The sequence below is a fragment of the Poeciliopsis prolifica genome, unplaced genomic scaffold (assembly GCF_027474105.1).
Source record: "Poeciliopsis prolifica strain line A6 unplaced genomic scaffold, Auburn_PproV2 SCAFFOLD029, whole genome shotgun sequence".
Taxonomy (NCBI): Eukaryota; Metazoa; Chordata; class Actinopteri; order Cyprinodontiformes; family Poeciliidae; genus Poeciliopsis; species Poeciliopsis prolifica.
In genome coordinates this window covers 1731962-1752769 of record NW_026562404.1, presented here as the reverse complement: position 1 = coordinate 1752769, position 20808 = coordinate 1731962, and the positions used below count along the sequence as shown (strand labels likewise).

Sequence of the window (20808 nt, the reverse complement as noted above, 5' to 3'; positions counted from 1 at the left end):
CCACGACAACATGTGTGTTCACTTGGGGAGAATCAGAGCAAATGCTTTCCACTTGAGCTTGCTTGCTTTCAGCATCAATACTCCCTGACAGATGACCTCGATTTCCCTCCTGCACACGGCCTCTTCACACAAGGCTTCTTGTTGTTTCGATTATTTTGCTCCCAAGCCAATCAAACCCGACTCGCCTCGTCTGACCGTTTCAAAAATCTACAACGCCACATGTAGGAAGTCCAAGCATTGAAATGTTACCGCCCTAACCCGCTGATGTCACATTGATGTGTGCCGCAGCAACTTTCAGAAACTCACAGACATTCATCAGCAGTCTAAAAATCATGCTAATGCTTGGATCTTAGTTGCTTTATTTTTCACAGAGTGGAACAAAAAACAGAATTTGCTGGAAATATTCTCTGTGATGTATACAAAGTCTGAATTATAGATACTTGCTCAAATATGTGCTGAGGATAATAAAAGGGAAAAAGATCTGTTTGGTTGATTATTTATTTTATGGCTTCTCCTAATGCTGTTGGAAAACCTGCTTAACTGGTGAAAATGTATTGGTGGGTCAAGAAGCAGATTTAAGTGTCTGCGCTGCACATATATATATATTAAAAAAAAAAACTTGCTAAATCAAGTTTGTACCTACCTGACTGTATGCCTAGTGTTCCAGCTAGTCTCCACCTGAAACAAGGTGTAACTGAGTTACTGTAAAGTGTGAGGTGCAACCTGAGGCAGAGTCAGATGGACTGAACATAATGTCCCAGCAGTGTTCAAATTGGATTTATTGGATTTATGTAGCAAGTCAGTGGCATCAACACCTTCATCTTCCAAGAACTGCCTGCATGCTCTCGCCACATGAAGGTGAACATGTTCCAAGCATGTAGAGAGCTGTGTGCGTGTGTGTGTGGGTGTGTGTGTGCGTGTGTGTGTGCATACGTGTGTGTGTGTGTGCGTGTGTGTGTTCCTGCATGGATATGCCTCCCCCGATTGTGACTCACTCACCACCAAATCGGTCATGGATGATGATTCAGGCAGCATAATGATCTCCGTCACTGCGCCAGACCCTTTCACATTAGTTACATGTGAGCTGGGTAAACTTGCTCTCAACTTTGAAAAAGGCCGGACATAAGTAGGGGAGCTGCTAATTCTGGTTTTCCATTGTAAATACGAATCCGGTTCCACTGTGTTGAGCAGGAACCTGTTTTTTTGAGTGTTGGGTCAGACATCCAGGACTGCTGGATGGAGGTCGTTTTGCAGGGCTGTGACAGCGCTCTACCGCTGGGAAACACAGCAAACCTCCTGGCAATGGAAACAGTTTTTTGTGAAATCCTGGAAGACCTGTGCGACTTTTGTTTAGTCTGTGTGTTGCTTCAGGCCATCGGTGGTGACAATGACCAAAGCTAAATGTAAAACTAGGGGGCAAAAAATGTCAGCGGCCTCCACCATACCTTATTAGGGAATGGTGGAGGGAATGGTCTCACTCTTTCCCCTGAAAAGGGAGGCGATAGTTAAAAAGTTTGAGAGTCACTGATGTAAGTTTTATTTCTAAAGTCATAAAAGTGTGACGTGACGCTCCAGACATCCCTGCAGAAGCCCCGGCTGCCACTGAGAAGAAAACAGCAGCAGAAAGGGATTATGATGTGAGAGCTAAAGTGGCAGAAACTGTAAAGTCTTCCTGCCTTCATCATCTATACTTCCAGCAGTTTCTTTAAATAGAAAAAAAAAAAAACATCTTTCCATTTACTTCACCGCTTTAAGATGAAAAGCCCGGACATTTCTTTCTTCTTTTCTGTTCTCACAATGTAAACACGTTCACAAATATGATAAAATATCAAAATCGCTGCAGAAACTGCAGCATAAAGTTTCAATTGATCCTTTTCTTCTCATCAGAAATCAAAGCGTGTCGAAATTCCTAGTGTCTTATCCTGATGAAAAAAAATATGTCTTTTTCACTCAGCCTGCCTTGAATTTACAATAAGATTGTGTGAAGTGTGAAGCGCCTCTTTGTCAGATAGTTGAAGGGTTTTTGGGGGGAGGAAGGGGTTGAGCTGAGCAAAATGCCTCCAGGTGCACGTCAGCTTTGAAAACCCGAAAATCAGCAGGGTTATGTAAAGACCCGTCATTGTTTAGAGGAGTTCAATAACTTTCCAGAAGTTGGTCAAAGTTTCAGGCTGATGAAACGGTGAGCCCATATCTTTCACTTAAACTTTAATTCATGCCAGAAAACAAAACAGCCATTCGATATAAAACACAAAAGAAATGATAAACACTCCAAGTAAATGAGTGGTCATGTTTATTCCCCATATTAAACCTCAACTTTTACATACTAATTCAATACACACACCAGAGTTATACCACAGTTACATCAGCCCTACGGCTTTTAGCTACAGTACACAGACTGGGGTTCTTTCTAGCATAATAAGACACAGAACAAGTCCAGCAGTATTCCCAAAATAATGATTTCTTATTTTTTTAACGTCGAAATTGCGTTGGTAACACACTAGGTATGTAGAGTAATGGCTTTTTACTTATTTAATGCTGAGAGTAACAATTATCTGGTGACTTGTTCTCCACTAGGATATCTCTTAGCTTTTTCATAACACCGGATTGATTTTACATTTTACAAAGAGACGATTGAAAAATTAAAAAAAATAAAAAATCTCATTCTCCACAATAATGTTCATGTTCCATATAGATATATTTCTTAAAGTGCAAGAGTGACACAGATAATAGATGTTCAGATACAGGTGATAATTATTCGATAGCTATTGTCCTATGGGATGGCTGTCAGACCTTTCTGTATAAAGGATGTCTGGTAGCGAAGCTTTGGAGGAGACAACAACGCACAACAGCACAAGGAGAACACCAAAGCACGAGGTTTTGTGTGTGTGTGTGTGTTTTTCTGTCAGTGTGGAGGAAAAAGCGGTGGATGGACTGATAAGATTTTACTTTTGCGTCTCTTCTTTCTTCGTTGTGCCATTGCTGTCATATCTATCTACTGCAAGATGCAACTCTGAGAAAAAACAGAAACAAGCATTCAGAGAAAAAGAAGTCATGCACGTCCTATTTTAATCGTCTCTCTCGTGTTTCAAAAAGGTAAGTAGATTGAAATGTGCCAGTGAGTCTGAAATGAGCATTAGGCTTTTGATTGCCCAGTTAAACACTGGTTTACCTCTTTTCTTTGTGGTTGTTTTTTTTTTTTGCAATCTGAGATTGTTGTTAGCATCATAGTATTGCACTTTTTTCTTGGCTTTTCCTTTTTTAAAACTGAAAATGTTACAAAAGCAATCCCAGTCATGCCAGAAGGGGGACAGGGTGGTTGGTTTCACACCAAAAGGACGCAGAGGAGGTTTCTTCCTTTTTCTTTCCTTCCACTGTGCTTTGAGCAGCTGTGTTCGTTCAATTGTTGTTCATGATCCACCAGGAAGCTGGGAAAATGAAGCAATGTGTTAAACCATAATGAGAAAACGCCTTGCAACAGGCAGAACGACAAGCAGAATCTACCAAAGCCAACCTGTGCACAGTCACCACAATGTCCTACTTTATTTGGATATTGGGATAAAAATGGGGCACATGTCCAATTCTGGACATGTTCTTCTGTTTGAGGGAATACCACAAACTACATGTTTATGCTGATTATCCTGAAAACGATTATTCTTCCTGTGAACACTTCACCGCAATTGTGATAAACCTTTATCTGACCATATCAGAGCTTCTACCTCATCCTCCTTCGATGTGGATGTGACTTGTTTTTCCTTGTAATTGTGTACAGGCACTTTTATGGAAGTAAATATGTGCCATCAGGATTACCCATAATCCCTGGCGATGAACACATCGCCGGAGACCGGAGTTTTCTTCTTCTAGCCAGAGAAAAGTGTAGTTGCACGTTCACTTTCATTTACAGAAGGCTGGCGTGAATGGGGCTTAAATCAACACGTCTTTTTGTTTCAGGCATTGGTTTCATGAGTTTATAGTAAAGATCCAAAAAGTTGACTGTCACTGTGATGTCAGTACCTCACTTGGCGACGGAGGGTCGACTTCAACCACCCTTCACATTTAGGTCCTTTCAGGAAACCAACGTTACATCTGAGTCCCTAGTTGCACTGCATTTTTTCCACTAGTAGTGATTAGCTGATTGCTAGGAGTCAATTAATTTAATAATAACTGAATGAACACAAACTACACATTTTTACCCAGAGTCTGTATGGTTTCTTTCAGGAGGCAGAGATTTCTTTTGCCAGTTTGTACCTGGGAGAAGCATAGTGGAGACTATTTCTGGCTCTTCCAGTGAGTCGATGATGCAGCGTTGAAAGGTTTTGCTGATGGACGACTGCAGATAGCTGTAAAAAAAAAAAAAGAAAAGAAAGAAGAAAGATGAAAACTATCAGTCGTGCACTTCAAAGTGAATTTGTTAGCAGTTCTGTGCACTTGGAAAATGTTTGTATATTCCGATTGGAGATGGAAAAATAGGGAGAACCCAGTACCTCATCCAGGAGAGACGATCCTGCCAGAACTCATACATAATGAAGCATGATCTGTCTGGCAGGTTTTGGACCGAAACGCTGTTGACAACAAGAACAGGGGAAAAATAGGAGAGAATGAGGGCAGTGGGAGTGTTTCTGGGTTGTACATCTTTGAGGACTCAAGCAGTCGGAAATGGATGCATAAAATCACAGAGAGAGATCCTCAGGCGTAAACAGCAGAGAGGCAGAAAGGAGGACATACTGTAGGTTGTTAAGCTGGCTGCTGGTGGCATCTGTGTAGATTTTGAGAGCTTGCTGAAATTGCTCCACGTCTCTCTCCTTCACAGACATCTGCCGCTGCACCAGAAGAATGTTCTGAGGAGAGTGTTTGAAAAAGATGTCGACAAACAAACAATGAAAGGTGGTAGAAAAATGACGATTAGCAACAATTGATTTTTCAATTGTCGTTCTCGTTCATATTGAGACTCTCAGTCTTTCAACCTGGTAGACTTTCGAACCTTCGTTCACAGTTTACCTGAGATATGCTCATATTTTTGCCAGGCTCACGTTTTTGAAGGACAGCTGCTACGCCAGACCAATATTCTGGGCAAACTGAAGATTGCGCTTTTTCTTCGCAATCTTCAATAAGTCGTCCGCTTCTTTTATTTTGTTTATCTTGCAACGGGAAAATGGCCGGAAATTGACAGAACTTTCTAAAGCGTTTAACTTTTATTGGGTGCAGCATTAGAAAGCAGTTGGACTTTATTATGAGTAAACAAAAAAAAAGAAAAAAGAAAGCTATATTTAGCAATCTAACACATCATCATAAACCAAATCAATTTCACAATTTAGGAATACCTTATGAATCACATCTTTGTATCAAGTCAACAACTAAATTTAGAAAGTAGAAGAGCACATTTCTGCTTTGGGTTGCATTTAGTAAAGCTGTTTTGTTTTTTTTTTCTGGTTCATAAGCAAAGTTCATAAATATTCATCGTGTGTAAATCAGTGTGTTAGGAAGGTCAATCCAGAGTCTTAACATTTCCTGATCCATCCTGATCCATCAAAGGCAGCGTTGATTTGTGTTTGGGATTATTTTAAACAATTTGAACTCAAGGATCCGCTTTAGGGAATAAAGGGAGTTTCTGTCCAGGAACAACACAGGAACCACCGAGACTCAAGCCTGATAGGAAATGGATGCTGCTGGAACAGACCACAAAGAGTCCATACAGATCTTTTAGCTGAAACATTTTGCACAAAATAATCTGCAGATGTTAAAGACTCACCGATTTATATGTCCCTGCCAAAGTGTCTTCGTTAAGAGGTTCAAGACGTGGACTCTGAAAACGGAGAACCCATTTTTCTTCAAAACCACCAATTTCACAAGATTCACGTCAGCCCTCCAGTGAATTATGTTAAAATTCTCCAGTGCATAGCAGAGCTGTGTAATGCTGTTATTACCATGCTGGAGGGCGAGGGCAATAAATCTGGTATCTGTGCTATAAAATCTCATCTAAGTTTTAAATGGATGCCTAAAAAAAAAAAAAAATAGATCAGCACTGCAAAGCTCTTTTCTCTTATATCTTCAATCTGCTTTTCACTTCATCGCCACACAGTCTGGAGTTTATATACGTAAAAATAAAAAAAATAAAAAAAATCAGCTTGGCATGTTTGTATATGTCATTGTACATGTATTTTGGAAGCATCTCGGATGTCAAATGCATCTGAAAAAAAAAGACAAATCGTCGTGCTCAAATAGTTTCTCTGACATTGTATAACACAGCTCACACTGAATTTATTTCTCCTCCAACGCAGCTTTTGGCTGAAACTTATCGTCTTTCTGGCACATTTAACTCTCTGGCTTAATGGAAAAACTCCAGAAACGTTGCAATGAAATGCTCAAGCTGATTTTTATGCGCCTGCTTCCTGCCACGTTTCAATAGCAACATAAAAGATCAACTTATTAGGCGTCTTAAAACAAAATGGTGCTAAATACCGAATGAAGCTCTTGCTATGAGACAAGAAAAATACTGCAATATAAATTCTGAAAAGAGCTGATTTCCCACCAACCTCACAGTCAAGTTTATCCATGAGCTCCTCCAGCTGGTTAATCTGGGAGCCCCAGTGGTTGTCCGGCTCCACGCTTACCCCTGACACCAGAAGCAGAGTATTAGAACAGCAGCGAACCAGTCTCGGTTTGTTTCCTGTCTCTCATATCTCACCTGTGGTGAGCATCCCGGAGTAGGGGTCTGTGGGAGAGAGACACATGTTCTTCTGGATGCGTCGGTTGGGCCGCTTGGCGACCCTCGGGATGGGGAGGTCCTCGGGTTTCTTCACCATCCTCCTCCCTGTGCAGCCGTGGTCATGGACAGCCTCTGTGGCACAATCCAGGGAGGACTGCAGGGACTGAAGCTGGGAGGAGGTTTCCCTCAGCAGGAAGCGAGTGACAAACTGGCCAAGCACTGATGAGCCTTGATACTCCTAAAAACACAGAGGTAAGGTAGCCTTTTATTATTAATGAAATAAATAAAAGAAAAAGTTGCACGGGTCGGGGAAAAGTTGTGGACACGATTAAAGATTATTGGTCCAATCCAATAAACAAAAGGAACTTGGCGCTACTTTCCTGCAAATGGACTTGGACGACCACTTAACCTGACAGACAGGAGAACATTAAACAGTGAAGAAGCAAAGAGGGCCATGAAAACTCTGAAGGAGCAAGTGTTTGGATAAAGGAACATTTTGTTCTGTGTGCAAAACACTAATTGTGAGAGAAAACCAACAACTCATTTGGGCCTGAATGCACCATGCCTGACATGAAATACGGCGGGCACGTCACCAATACGGGAATGTTTTGTCTTCAGCAGGATAATAGTAACGAAAATTGAGAGAGGTCCGGGGCAATCCTGCAAAAAATACTCGAAGCTGCAAATTTAGCAATGAAATATTTAGCGTGGGAATGATGTCCCTTTATAGATTACCCACGATTTAGGAATGCAAAGCCAGCGAGATTCTATAGATTTATTCCATAAAGAAACACAAGATCTCAGAAGGATTTTATGAAGCTCCAGTGAAAAGGCTGTAGATAATAAATTTTTCCCAGCAGAGTTTTTTTCAAGTAATGAACCTTATCATTCTCACTTGCAGCCCGTGGTGCAACAAAATTGAGTTTAAAGGGGGAAAAAAAACCTCACCAAAACAACAAATGTTGGAGAACTGTTTGAAAAATGATCATGGAGATTGTTAAAACCTATGTACTTGTTTGTCTCAGCAGAGACTTTCCTGCTTTTCTCCTTCATTTCACTTTAAAACCAGTGAGCAGCTGCATCAAGGAGGAAATATCAGCTTTATGTAACAAATAATGATTTTATTCTATATATTTTCCTAAAATGCAAAAATGCCTGGTGGCATTTCAGCACATCTGAAGTTATTAGTTGATTTGTTTATTTTACCAACTAAGTCCTTGCATGTTTGTTGAGCAGATGGCTAATGCCTGTCCCCAGTTCTCAGCTTTAGCACAGGCTTAGCAGCTGTTACTCTGCTGCTTTGCAGAAATAAGGTCCTGGGTTCAAATCCCAGGCTTTTGCCTAGAGGCAGGACAAAAGGTTAGGAATGTCCTAGAGGGACCTCAAAGTTTTTCTTCAAAAACTCAGACCTCAAAAAGACTAAAAATAAGCTCTTCCCCTCAGGGCTAGAAAAAAAAAAAACCCTTTCTGACCAACTATCAGCAACATGAAAAATGCATGAGATGTAAGACGGTTTGGAAAAAGAAAAAAAATGCTGCCTGACAAGGCGACCATGTTGGAGATGTAGAAAGATGGAAGAAGAGGCAAGGAGGGGGGGGATGGGTATGAAAAGCACCCTCCAGAGTAAAAAAAAAAAAGATATAATCAGAATACAAGAGGAGAAGAAAGTTCAGACATGACCACAGGTCTGTGCTCCCTTTCTTCAGAGGAATTCTGATGTCAGTTCAGCTGAAGCGTTCGGGCGGGTTGTCTGGTAATTATCATCTATAATTCCCTGTTACCCATCATCCTCTGCAGTGAAAATAAGCTGCTGCATAACACTGGATGAAAAAACAAAAACAAAAGAAACACCTCATTATAACAGCCAAGCATCTGTCTACTCTCCATCTGAACATGACTCTCCTCCTGTGCCAAATACTAAAATTACTCGCTAACTGGCTCTGCACAGAGGGCTGCTAAGCATCAGTGTAAACTGGGCTTAGCTATTGATTACGTCTTTGGGAAAAGTTCGATGATGCTAATCTTTTCTGACTGCACCTTAACCCAGATGATTACAGCTCTCTCAATGGGCAGACGCATAAATCCACCGCTTCATCTCATGGAATATGATGCGTTCGGCTCGACTGCTGCTCAGCAGGAGTTCGTGAGAAACTAATTAGCTTCGAGCAGAAACCAAGGCTGGACATTTTATTACATACCAAGTCTTGTTATCTGAAAATGTAGATATAAAAAAGAGGTGTTATTCCTTGAAAATGACTGGGGAACAATGTTTTCTTGATTTTACAGATGAATGAGAAGTTAAAACAAAGACTGGATAGCAATAAACACAACTGAGTTTGATTGCCGGAAAAAAAAAATTTTCTTAGCTAAATAATAATAATTCGGAATATGTAGAAACCTGCATCAGATTTGATGAACATTTAAACTCAAAGAGGAATGTGTAGATGTCCCTCATGTCAAAAATTGTATCATGTCTTTAATGGTTTCGCAGCATTTGTTGTCTGTGTTTTCCTCATGATGAGGAGATCTTAAGGTACAAACAAAAATGACAAACTAAAGGAAAGAACAAAAGAAGAAAAAGAATCTAATAATGTTGATCCAAGGTATATAAACTAGATACTCTGGACTAGACAAAGCTGCACACTTTGTTAATCATGCTATAGCTCATGTTTGAAACTACTGTCACTTAGGAAAAGAAGTGCAAGTGCAGTTATATTTCTGTGAAGATTTGACAGGGAAAATTCAGCTCGGCGAGCCCACAAAATCTTAAATCACCTACCTCTTTAGTTTTATCCATGGCCTTTAAAATGGCCACGTTCAGCTTTTCCAGTGCAGACAGGACATTGACATATTCCCCCAGGTGAGGAGTGAAGTACGCTGCGGGGCAAAAAAACTATAATTAGCCTCCCAGTGGCATTTCCGACAGGCTTGACTGACTACCTGGCAAATCGAGATTAGCTGACTTGTTATGATTAGCAATACAGTGACGCTTAAGTTGGCAACATTTAAAACTGTTTGTTAGCAAAGTTAAGAGAAGGTGAAAAAGCATCATTACCTGAGAGCTTGTCTATGTCCAGGTTGCTGTGGAAAGATCAGGAGGTGAAACTTAAAAACCTGCAGCACTTTTTATAAGTTCTGTAATCAGTGAAGCGAAGATTAAACAGGAAACCTCTCGTCTGAAAGAATGCCAACTATATGTTGATTCATATCTGATGTCTTTTTTTCTGTATGTTTTATTTATTTGTTTTTGTTTTACTTTTAATACTTTGTTTTTTAGATTTTATGCTCTTTTTATAATCGCACACTTGCTGTGACATTAATTGCCCATTTGGGGACTTGAATAAATCTGAATCTGAATGCCCTCAAAAGAAAGTATGAAATTAATATTTTTGCCTTGAGTCTGCATGTCCAAAACACAAATCGCCATAAAAAGATATTACAGATACTTGTTAAGATAAATGTCACATCAGAATCAGTGGGATTAAATTTCTCTTTTCTGTGTTCAATAAAAAACAAACAATTTTTCCTCAGTGCTGTGAAACGGTGGCATTTTACTCAGGATTATTGTCAGAATATGCTGCCCAAAAGTGTCATGTGAAGAGGAAGTCTCTCTACCACTTTCCAATCGGCCACTCAGCTGTATTTTTGAACATTTCTGTCAAAAATAACGAGCTGCTCCTTGGGTCGTTTCAGGCTGACAGCCACTGCGGCTGCTAATGGTGCTGTGGCTCCTGGCATACATCAGGATTTCAGCTGTTTGAAGTGATCTCTCTCAGTCCATTTCCTACTTTGTGAAAACTCACTGTGTCCTCAGTTTCCCTTTATTATTTTAATGTTTCCTCGCAGCGTCTACTTCAGTAAATGTGTTCTTTGTTTTAATAAGTCATGACAGATGAAAACCCTCTGTGCGCCATCAGGAAGCAGCGGCAATGAGCTGATGCAGTCAGGTGGCCTTTAACTGGGCTGTAATGACCAATCACTTGCAAACCAGTTTGATAGATTGTTGCACAGCTGGAGCAATAAATTGCTCATCTTGTGCAGTTTCTCTTATTCGCAAGAGAGAGTGAAACCGGGGAACGCGTAGTCAACAGTCTGATGAAATGCTTGTATTTTTTTTTTTATGTTTGCATTCTTCACACTGCATTTTAGATAATCATCCAGGCTCTATGTGGAGTGAGGAATTAAAGTCTTGCGGCCAGACAGCAAAAAAAAAAAAAAAAAAAAAAAAAATAGAGAAGCAAAAAGCAGAAGAGCTGGATGAGATCCAAACAGGAGAGGTGGAAGAGCTTACTCTGCCTGCTGCCTGTCGATGGAGTAATACAGCTCCTGCATCTGCTCGTCAGTGAGGACGCCGTCAGCGAAGTAGGACTGGAATTCCTCCATGGACAGCTTCCCATCGTCTGCAAGGAGACCAACAAGCAGACTGTCTTAATAATGAGGCCTCAGCAGCTTTACTCGGTTAGCAGCCCCACTTTCTGAGATACACTTGTTAATCCCATCAATCCTGAGCTTGTGAGACATTTTGTGTTGGAAAAGAAAGAGAGAAAAAAAAAACAGAGAGCTTAGAACACAATTCAGCTGGAAGATTGGATTACGGTGGATCGTTACGCCTGAGTCTATAGCTGCAGCTGGGAGATGAGCCTATATGAAGAGATTGCTCTTAATCTCTCTCATTACTTCATGTTCCACATCATGTAGGAGTAAATACAGTCTGTTGTGTCTCTGACTCATCATCTAACTGCTTCAGAGGCAGAGCATTGGTTTGGTTTTGCACCCGATAAGACGCCCAAAATACAGAGCCGCTCAGATGGCATGTTACACAAGCGTTCACTGTTTCTCCAGGAGAAACCCAGAGCGCAGAGCTGTACGTACACGCAGCTTATCGGTCAGAACCAGACAGCCGTGTTCTGTTGAGAAATGTCGCAAAAAAAATGTCAAAAACAGTAAGTATTAACAAGCAGTCAGTGTGAATGTACAGTCTGTTCTGACTCCAGGGGCGGGGAAAATGAAGAAGCGGTAATGATTAACAGTTGGCTCGCCTTAGGATGACTCTTCTTCTGTCTTTGGCTGCAAAATGATTCCAAGTCACTTTATAAAGTCAAGTTTAGAAGTTTTCTTTTTGTGGAAACAATTTCGGTGATTACTGACTGAACAAAAACGGCAAAATGTTCATGTTTCGAAATTTTAGTTGTTTCTTTTTGAGGCAGAAATAGGTTGATAGTTTTTCCTAACAAGTATTTGACTGCAAGGAGTTTGGAAATGATTTATCATGATCTCATTACTATTACAAAGGCTGAACCTGTTATCATGGATCAGCAGACGTTAGAGAGCCAGTCTTTTTTCGTGCTAAAATAAGCCGCACTAAACAGATTCTAAAGAGAGCAGGTGTTGTTGGTGTTTTGCAGATATATATTTTACATCCTATAAACTCGATATTTTAACAGGGATGTGTGGATTTGTGTTAATGAAGCATCTAATTCACACTTTCTCCACTCTTTTGATATAAAACACGATTTACGTCCGCACATTCAGCACGTGTGGAAAACAAGTTAGCCAGACTGAGAGACTTGCTCTTTCAAAAACATGCTGATGTTGCTGCAGCTAATCTGTGCAGCTCTTTAGGGAAATTAAATGTGTTGTCTGCAGCAGCGGCACGGTGGATCACCTACCTACCTGCCTCACATAGCCCTGAATAAAACCTGCAGCTCAAAGTGTGGCCTCACTTAAAAAAGCTCTTCTTGCTATTTTTTTTCCAGGATCTCTTGCACACGTCCCTTAGGGCCGGCGGTCTAAACCTTCTACAAAGGCAACGCTAACGATTCCGAACATACATCAGAATAATTCAGAAGAATATTAAAAATGTAACACAATGGGGTTCCTAACTTTGAAAGAATGGGATCGGAGTCAGTGAATACTTTATTAGACATGAATATTGTGAAAAAATATGAAGAGCTTTCTGTGCATGTTGCCAAAGAGTAAATAAGTCTAAGGCTTTCATGCAAATCGAATGCAGCTTTTGAGTTTGACAAACAGTTACTTTTTAAGGATGTTTCCCTTATAAGTACATTTTATCATGTTTTGTAATAGTCGGTTCAGTTCTTGGAAAAACTTGAATGGTTTTAAATTGTATCTTCATTTAGGTCCCTCACACACAAACACACACACAGAGAAACTTCAGGGAGGAGGAACTGACGCTACGCTGCAGCACTGTGTGTTCCTGCACCGCTAATGGGAAACCAATATAATATGCACATCCTGTCCTGCTTAGCAGAATATAAAAGGCAACGTTTCAGCGCTCATGCAAAAAATAAAACAAATCAACAGGCACAGTGAATCCCGTAGTTAAGATAATGAAGAGTGGAGTCGAGACATACTTGAGCACGCTGGTTTCAGCATCTCATAGCCAAAATCCTTATGTTAATCTAAAATTTTAGGAGATTAAGAAAAGCTGAAAGTTTGCATCTGATCGGCCTCCATCTGGAGCTGCAGCATTTCTGCGTCCTGGGAGGATGTTTCTTTTCTTTTATTGCCTTAAACCTCCTCTGGAGACGACGGGGAAGCGGGAGGATAGAACTGAGACCTCGTGTTTGATGTTCGCTTTCTGCACTGAGATATCTCACCTGTACAGGGAACAAATCCTGTTTTCTAAGTGTGCAATTTTCTCAGCCGTAGTGCTGCGATAAATCTTTCGCCCCTTTACGTAATTTCTTCTGACATTTTTGGCCACGCTTCAATGTCGCACCAAGCCGGAGCTGCACAATGCGTGAAACACAATCCACTTTTTCCATTTCAGTGGGTGCAACGTTGCAATCGGAAATGACTGCGAGAGGGCAATACTTCTATTTTTGTCAAGCTGTAATGTTTTAACTGTGATGTATTCAAACTTTGTTGGCCAGATGTCCACTGACCTTCATGTTCACACCTGACATTTTGTTTCCTAAAGCCCAGGGAACGAGGCGGGACATTGGGATAACGTTTTTTAAAAAAAGGACAGCAATAATCTACAAAATAATATTGCAACGCCAAGTCTTCCCAATATTGTGCAATCCTTGCTTTTGCTTAGGTGTTCACGCTGATATTTTAGTGTTTTATTTTTAAGCTGTAGCTATTTTAAGAAAACATCTTTAAGCGTTTTGTAGCGTCTCTCACATCTCTCCTTGTTCAGAGATTTTTAAGTCAAAGCCTAGTTAATGGCTTGTCTTTCATGCCTGTTTTTGTTTTCTCTGGATGATGAATCAGGGCCATACTGTCAAAATAAATCACAATATCACTCATTACTCTTGTCCCGTATCTGCAAAAAAAAAAAAAAAGACTAATTTCTGTGCAAGATCACCGAGTGGAAGCTTTGTGTTTCCTGTGTTGCTGGACTCATACGGTTCAGTTTCTTTTAAATCCATAATAAAGGCTGCGAGGACATTAATATGTTAGCCAGTTGTTGTTAGATTATAAATGGATGGCACTCCAGGCATATTATGGAGGCCTACGCAGAAGCTTCTGACAAGAGAGGCTGTTTATTTGCATGCTTTGGGTGGAAGGATCATTGAGTTTAAAAAGAGGAGAACACAAAGAGTGAGCTCTGCTGCAGGCTGATGATAACAACCTCAAACACACAGGAACAATTCCCCCTTTCTTTTTTTTTTTTCAAAAAGGAGTGAAAAGCAATAGCTTGGTGTGAGTGCTAAGCTTTCAAATCTATCCTCGATTTACCTAAACTGAAAACTTTGGCCATAAAGTGATCATGCAGAGTGATCATCTGCAATCCATGCAGAGGAAGGAGGAATCCGACCTCCCTCTTCTTTTATCTGCAGGGAGCCGTGGTGGGGAAAAAAAGAAGCACCTCATATTTTCTTCATCTATAATTCACAAACGACAGAGTTTTCATCGAATGTGGAATCGCTATAACGCGGGCCCCAGACGACCCCTGCATCATTAATCTCGCTCTTATGCAACACATCCAGCATTTCTCCAGAGGAAAAGCGCGCGGAGTTCATGGATGCCTCACAAGCATCCATCGCTTGCCTCCTCTCTGTTTTTCGCTACAAGTAGGATGCAGCGCATGAATAAAAAATTAAGCGGGAAAAGATTTCCCTGTTTGTCAGCGCGGCTTTTGGAGAGCTAAACGCTCCGTGTTTTCCTTTGAGGAGGAGGCAGTTCTTTGAAGCAAAGTGGCGACGCTCCAGCAAATTGTTCCAGCCGAAGAGTGAGATGGGAGAAGAGAAAAGTCTCAGGCGGGTTTTATAAGGAGTTAAAAATTCTGCTGGGACGCCAAATGTTGTGCATTGGAGCTGGTGACGATTTGCATCCAGCTCTGTGGCTCTATCTGCTCTATTTCTACATTGCCTTGCGGAAGTATTCGTAAACGCCCACAGCTGTTTAAGTTTCTCAAAAACACAAGCTTCAAAGGATTTGATCGGGTTTGATGTGACGAACCAACACAAACTGGTGCTTTTTTAAATATGTGTTTTACATATAAGTACCCAAAGAGCAAGGCGTGGTGTGTTGATGAGAATATTGTTTGTTAGTAGGATACGGAAGACAATGGAACAAGCTAACAATGAAGCAAAATGCCAACCAAAGGGCTGTAAAAGGCTTAAAACTGGGTCAGTAGTTCAGCTTGTAGTAGGACAACAAAACTAAAAACACATACCATTTTCCATCCACTTCACAGTTGTGCATCACTTTCTGGTGGCTTGTTAAGTACATTGAAATGTGCAGTTGAGAGAATGCAAAAAAAATCAAAATCAAAAATCAAAGGGTGTGAATACTTTTAGCAAAGCTCTGTGTGCGCCTGCCTATCACTGCGTGTTGCTTATGGCGGTGCACGGCGGTGCAGGCGATGCCTGCAGGCTGAACTCCTGTGGTTCAGCCTGTCAAATCCAGTCACATAAAAATAAAAAATAAAAACACAGAACGTTGCAGCTCTGCATCTGACCTTGGTTATTATGGAGAGCAAGAGGAGGGGCACCGAGGGCACATACAGAAGGAATACAAAGGTTTCACTTCTGAACAAAGCTCTTCTGCAGATTTTTAGCATGCAATATTAGTTTTAAATGTTATGAATCTCTTTGCCCGTCAGTCCAACTGGGTCAGAACTCACCGTTTTTGTCCGCCCGACGAAAAATCTGCAAGAGGAAAAAAATATATATTTATATATAGGATTAGTACAATTTCAAGTTGACAAAAGACATGCATACCACATAAAAAGCATCTACATACTTCAACACAGGAATGAAATCTAAGCTGTGGTCGAAACAGAAGGATGCTGGAAGACACGGCCTGTCACCATAAGAGAGAGCTCCGCTTCTTTAAGAGAAAACCTAGAAAATGTCTGGGTAGTAACCCGCACTGGGATTATCAAACCTTAAGCATCTTTTTGAAATATCCTTTTTAATTTTAGCATGACACATATTGTCTTGCAGACACTTAAAAGATACTAGCCCTTTGATAAACGTATTTTAAAACAGGATTAATCGAACATCTATTAGTTTTATTTGCTGTTTTTCTTGTTTTCTCTGGATTATTTTCTTTGTTTATGCTGTTATTATTTTTTTTTATTACGTTGTTTGTTTTGTGGTCTATGCTACAGTATTTGTAGATGCATTTATAGCAATATTGTACATTATTGTACAAATCAAACAAAATCAATTCAATTTAAAAGCTTCTTGGTGATAGGAAAATACACTTTTTTGTGTTGCCGCCACAAACTTTGGGATTGTTGTAATAGACCAACAGTCTAATACATAGTTCTAAATGAAAATCAGTATTTAAGAAGTCATCTAATTTTGTAAATGTATTTTTTTCTTGTGATTAATTCAGTCTTGGTAGAAATGCAGTGGTTCTGCACAAGCCTTCAACATCCACAGCCCAGGTGGGCGGATCTGTGGAGCAGAAGGACTGGCAAGAAGCATCATGGTGGGAAGAAAGTCAGAAGTCATCAGCAGACAGATGGTTTATACTTTCTGACCAAATTGCGAAACGTTTTCTGAGGGTGGAATAAGTTCACATGACGCACCATGAAACATGGTGGTGGCAACATTATGCTGCAGAGAGAATTTTCAGGTATTCCTGGAATAAACTGTAGTCGAGGCCGCAAAGGGTTGAGTAGGAGAGCAGACCTAAACATATGGCCAGAGCTGCAGGGAATGGTTCGGGTCATAGAGTGGAGTGGTTCGGTCAAACTGAAAAGCAGTGGTGAGACAAAGTTGACTTTCACAGATGGTCTCAATATAATCTGAGCTATTTTTTGCAAAGAAAGCCAAGACAAGATCTCAAGAACTCAACGGCATAAATACTAATTCACACTTCGACACTGTATCACACATGCATGAACAGGAAATAGGGTAATCTCAGTGAGTCAAAAATTCTTCATCTCTAAAATAAGTGAGTGAGTGAAAATCTGACACTTTCATACAATGCAAAAGAGCTTCAAACAGATAAATCTCACACTTTCTTCTCTCTGTTGACAATAAAAATGTTCCCACTGCTTCAAAATGTCTCCACAGTTCTGTGATCAACCAGTTCAAAAGTAACATTGCTTCATGTGCATTAATCTGCGCTATGAACTTGGCCAGAAAAAAATCCTCCCTCTCACATACCAAGACACTAAATCTAAATAGATGCTCGATTGTAGTGTGTGAGTGTGAATGCGTGTGTATGTGTGTGTCTGTAAGAGATGCAAGATCAAAGAGGCTGTTTATTTCCAGCTATTTTTCCTCTCTGCTTAGTGACTTTGAGTGAACCCGAACAGTGGTGAGTTGATCAATTTCATCATCAAACGGGAGTCTTCAAAAAGCACGACAGCCTTCAATTTCATCAGTTTCAAGACTAACTTCAGCCTTTTTCCAGTTTCTAACAGCAGCAATATCGTGAATTAAACATGACAAGAATGATAAACAAATAAAGAAGATACTGGATGATGTGATCCAGACATCTGCAGTGTGTGTCCATAGGGCTTCATCAGTGGCTCCGTTTAGTCTTTGATCTGCAGGGAGGAGTCACATCTTAGAGCCGGCCAGTCTACATGACAACCATTTCTTCTAAGACTTTCATATAAGCCATCATCAAGGGTGCCAATAATTGTGAGAGCTGAATTACGTAAAACATTTTATACCACTGCGCTGACTTACTTTAACTTCTGACAAAACTGAGGTTCTTAAAATGTCATAAGCTCTGTCACAGTGAACAATAACGTCACCTATAAGTCTTCCTGTTTAATTAAAGTTTAAAAAGAATGATCTTGAATATGTTTTTTTTTTAAGCTGTTAAATGTAAAAGGTTACTTGCGGTTCTTATGAATGATGGCTCTCAACAGAATGGGATCCAAGACAAGAAGCTCCACAAAAGATTAAAGATTTAAAGAAGCTGCTCCATTTGAACACAATATAGGAAAAGAAAAGGAGGCAAGACTAAAATTGACAATTAGTGTCAAGCTCACACAAAGGAAGGCATCAGATGTCCAATCATAAAAACATTTTATTTGTCCTTTTGTTTCTTTTGTTTGAAATATAAACAAGGGAAGCAGCCATAAAACTTGCGTGTTGGCAGTTTAAACTGAGGAGATGCTCGGTTTGCTCTGCAGGGCGTAACAAACTGGTTCAAAACAATGCACAACGTTTGCATATGCATTACATAATGCATAAAGTATATGCATAAAGCTGCTTTAAAATTGTAAAATGATTCACAGTAAGTTAAACCATGAATGTTATCAGGCACATGGGGTCGAGTTATGCTGAAGCGCAAATTTCAGTCTGGGCGGTTCAACAAAATTGTACCACGCATCAAAAGCAAAACGTGACTTCATCTTTCTCAGTCTGACTGAATGTAATTGCTGTGTCACAGTCACAGTAATCACCTACCATAAATGTGACTCTGTGACAGATTCGGGCTACAGCTGGCAGATGATCTGCAGCTGCCCTCAGCCTCCTGTGGAGCGACAAGCTGCGATGGTGACGTTTGGGTGGAGGTGGGAAGCCCTATCACTGTCAGATCCCCCCACAAGAGCTCAGAGACCGCATCCCACCCAAGACAGCTGACAGAAAAGCAAACAGGAAGCTTGGACAAGCGAACATGAGCCAGGGAAGAAATCTGAGAGGAAGGGCACGCCTGACTGGAGGGATAGACAGACTTCATGCTCAGACCGTAATTATGAAGAAAAAGTAGCAAAATAGGGGGAATGCTCTCGGATTTAATCATTAGGTTTTCTTCTGCTTTTGTAGTAAACCGTATTATAAAGCACAGAATGCAGAGGCATTATTAGTATTAGCCCAAGAAAAACATCTTGTCTCAGGGATGTAAAGAGGATTTATAACAGAATGTTGGTAAAACTAATCAATGCCTGTAATGAAAACGAGACAGACTAACATGTCTTTTCACAAAGAGGTGGAAACAACACTAAGAGCTTTTTTTTTTTTATCTCTTTTTGGAGCTCAGGAGAGACTGAAAACCTCACACTTGCCTCAGTTCCCCGTGAAACACTGCATATATATGCGTGTGTGTGTGTGTTTGTGCGTGTGTGTTAGGTTGATTTGTTATTGGAAATCTATCCAGTGCAGCTCAATTTCATTATTTTTGGAGTGGCAATATAAAGAGATCAGGACAGCTGCATGACACAGGTCTCCTTCCACTGAGAAGATGTGAAAGTGCAACAGGCAACAGGAAAAGCCCATATTTATTAGCAAGTTTAGATGGTTATGAAGAAATGCAAGGCCATAGGACGGGGATTGAAAATATGCATTGAAACCAAACGTGCACTCACCGCAGGATGATTTTCCTTTTATATGCAGTAATCCGCCTGGAGGGAACTGAATTACATTTACTGCAAGCAAGCAAGAGTCTCCAGACAGGAAATGATGCTGATGACAGACACTTGGCGTTTTTTGTGGTGGATCCAGTAATTAAACTGAAATCGGCTTAAATTAAAACGGGGGTGGAAAAAGAAGGAGGTTTTAGGGAGTACGAGGAAAATGCACTGGTAATAGTTGGCTCTTCTGTAAATGAAGATACATTTAAATCAACTTTACTGAAATAAAATGTGTCTTCTGGAAATTGAATTAACTTTACTGCAAGTCAGCTGTTTGAAGATTGAAGGCACGGTGCAGATGAACTGTTTCCCCAAAGTAAAATACAATAATAATAGTAATAATAAAAGGTTTTAAATGACAACCTTTCAGAGGACTAAGTAGGTGAGCAGCAAGACATTTCCTTATAAATAATTACCCTAATAAATAATTCAAAACGTGTCTGCATTTCGGTTGGAGCTTTTTTTTTTTTTTTTTTTTGAGAGAGAGATTCATCATAAAACATGGGTGTTTTACAGGCAAAACAAATCATCAAGACTCTAATTTCCACGTAAATAAACTGCCAAGAGTGACGATGCTGAAATCGTTTGTTCCCGCTGCACTCACCTTCCTCACCTCAAAGTGAGCTGCGTGAACGGGCCGAGATTGAACTCATTCATAAAGGACGGTGAGGAAACAGACACGTCAACACCTCAACACACGGACGGACAGACGGACGGACGGACGGACACACTCCCGAACATGCACGAGGCTCGACCGCGACTCGAAACGCCGTGACGTCTTGCGTTGCGTTTTTACTTACATCCTGGAATAAAGCAAAGCCTTGGTTCTGATTGTAGTCGAGCTCCTGCTGCTTTCTCAAGTGTTCGTGCTTGGCGGACTGGAGACACATGGTGATCAGCTCCGTGCAGGCCAGCATCTCGCTGCTTTGATTTTACGCTTCTGATTGTGTGAGGGAAAGGGAATAAAAAATAAATAATGAAAGTCAGAAAGATTGTCCTGTTTTCTTCTGCGCGTCTGGATGGAGAGCTCGTCCTTGTGACAGAGGGTGGTGGGTGACGCTGATGAGGAGGAGGATGCTGCTGCTGCTCGCTCTGTGGGATCCAGTCTGAAAGAGATGGGCCCTTTTGCTGCCCCCTGTCTGCCAGTCGGCGGCAGCACCATCTGCCGGCATCCTAAATATCTGCGCGACCCCATTCATCCGTCCTGCCTCGTGGTAATGCGCGTGCGCACGTCGACGCCGCGTCACATACTGCTCGCTCAACAGATTGCTTACCGATACATCTTTATTTTGAAATCCTAAAAACT

The 20808-nt window shown here is 40.7% G+C and overlaps 1 protein-coding gene across 1 annotated transcript; it reads right to left on the bottom strand.

The window, feature by feature from the left end:
- Nucleotides 1-2188: 2188 nt before the first annotated feature.
- On the bottom strand, nucleotides 2189-20645 carry LOC129372457 (N-terminal EF-hand calcium-binding protein 1-like). The gene is made up of 12 exons (XM_055049794.1): nucleotides 20303-20645; nucleotides 15801-15825; nucleotides 10995-11103; nucleotides 9759-9784; nucleotides 9483-9580; nucleotides 6683-6941; nucleotides 6531-6610; nucleotides 5747-5800; nucleotides 4723-4835; nucleotides 4482-4559; nucleotides 4246-4337; nucleotides 2189-3425 (listed from the first exon to the last, which is right to left on the bottom strand). Exons 1-12 carry the CDS (start codon nucleotides 20417-20419, stop codon nucleotides 3397-3399), a joined length of 1080 nt encoding a protein of 359 aa, XP_054905769.1. The 5' UTR covers nucleotides 20420-20645; the 3' UTR covers nucleotides 2189-3396.
- Between the last annotated feature and the right edge of the window lie 163 nt (nucleotides 20646-20808).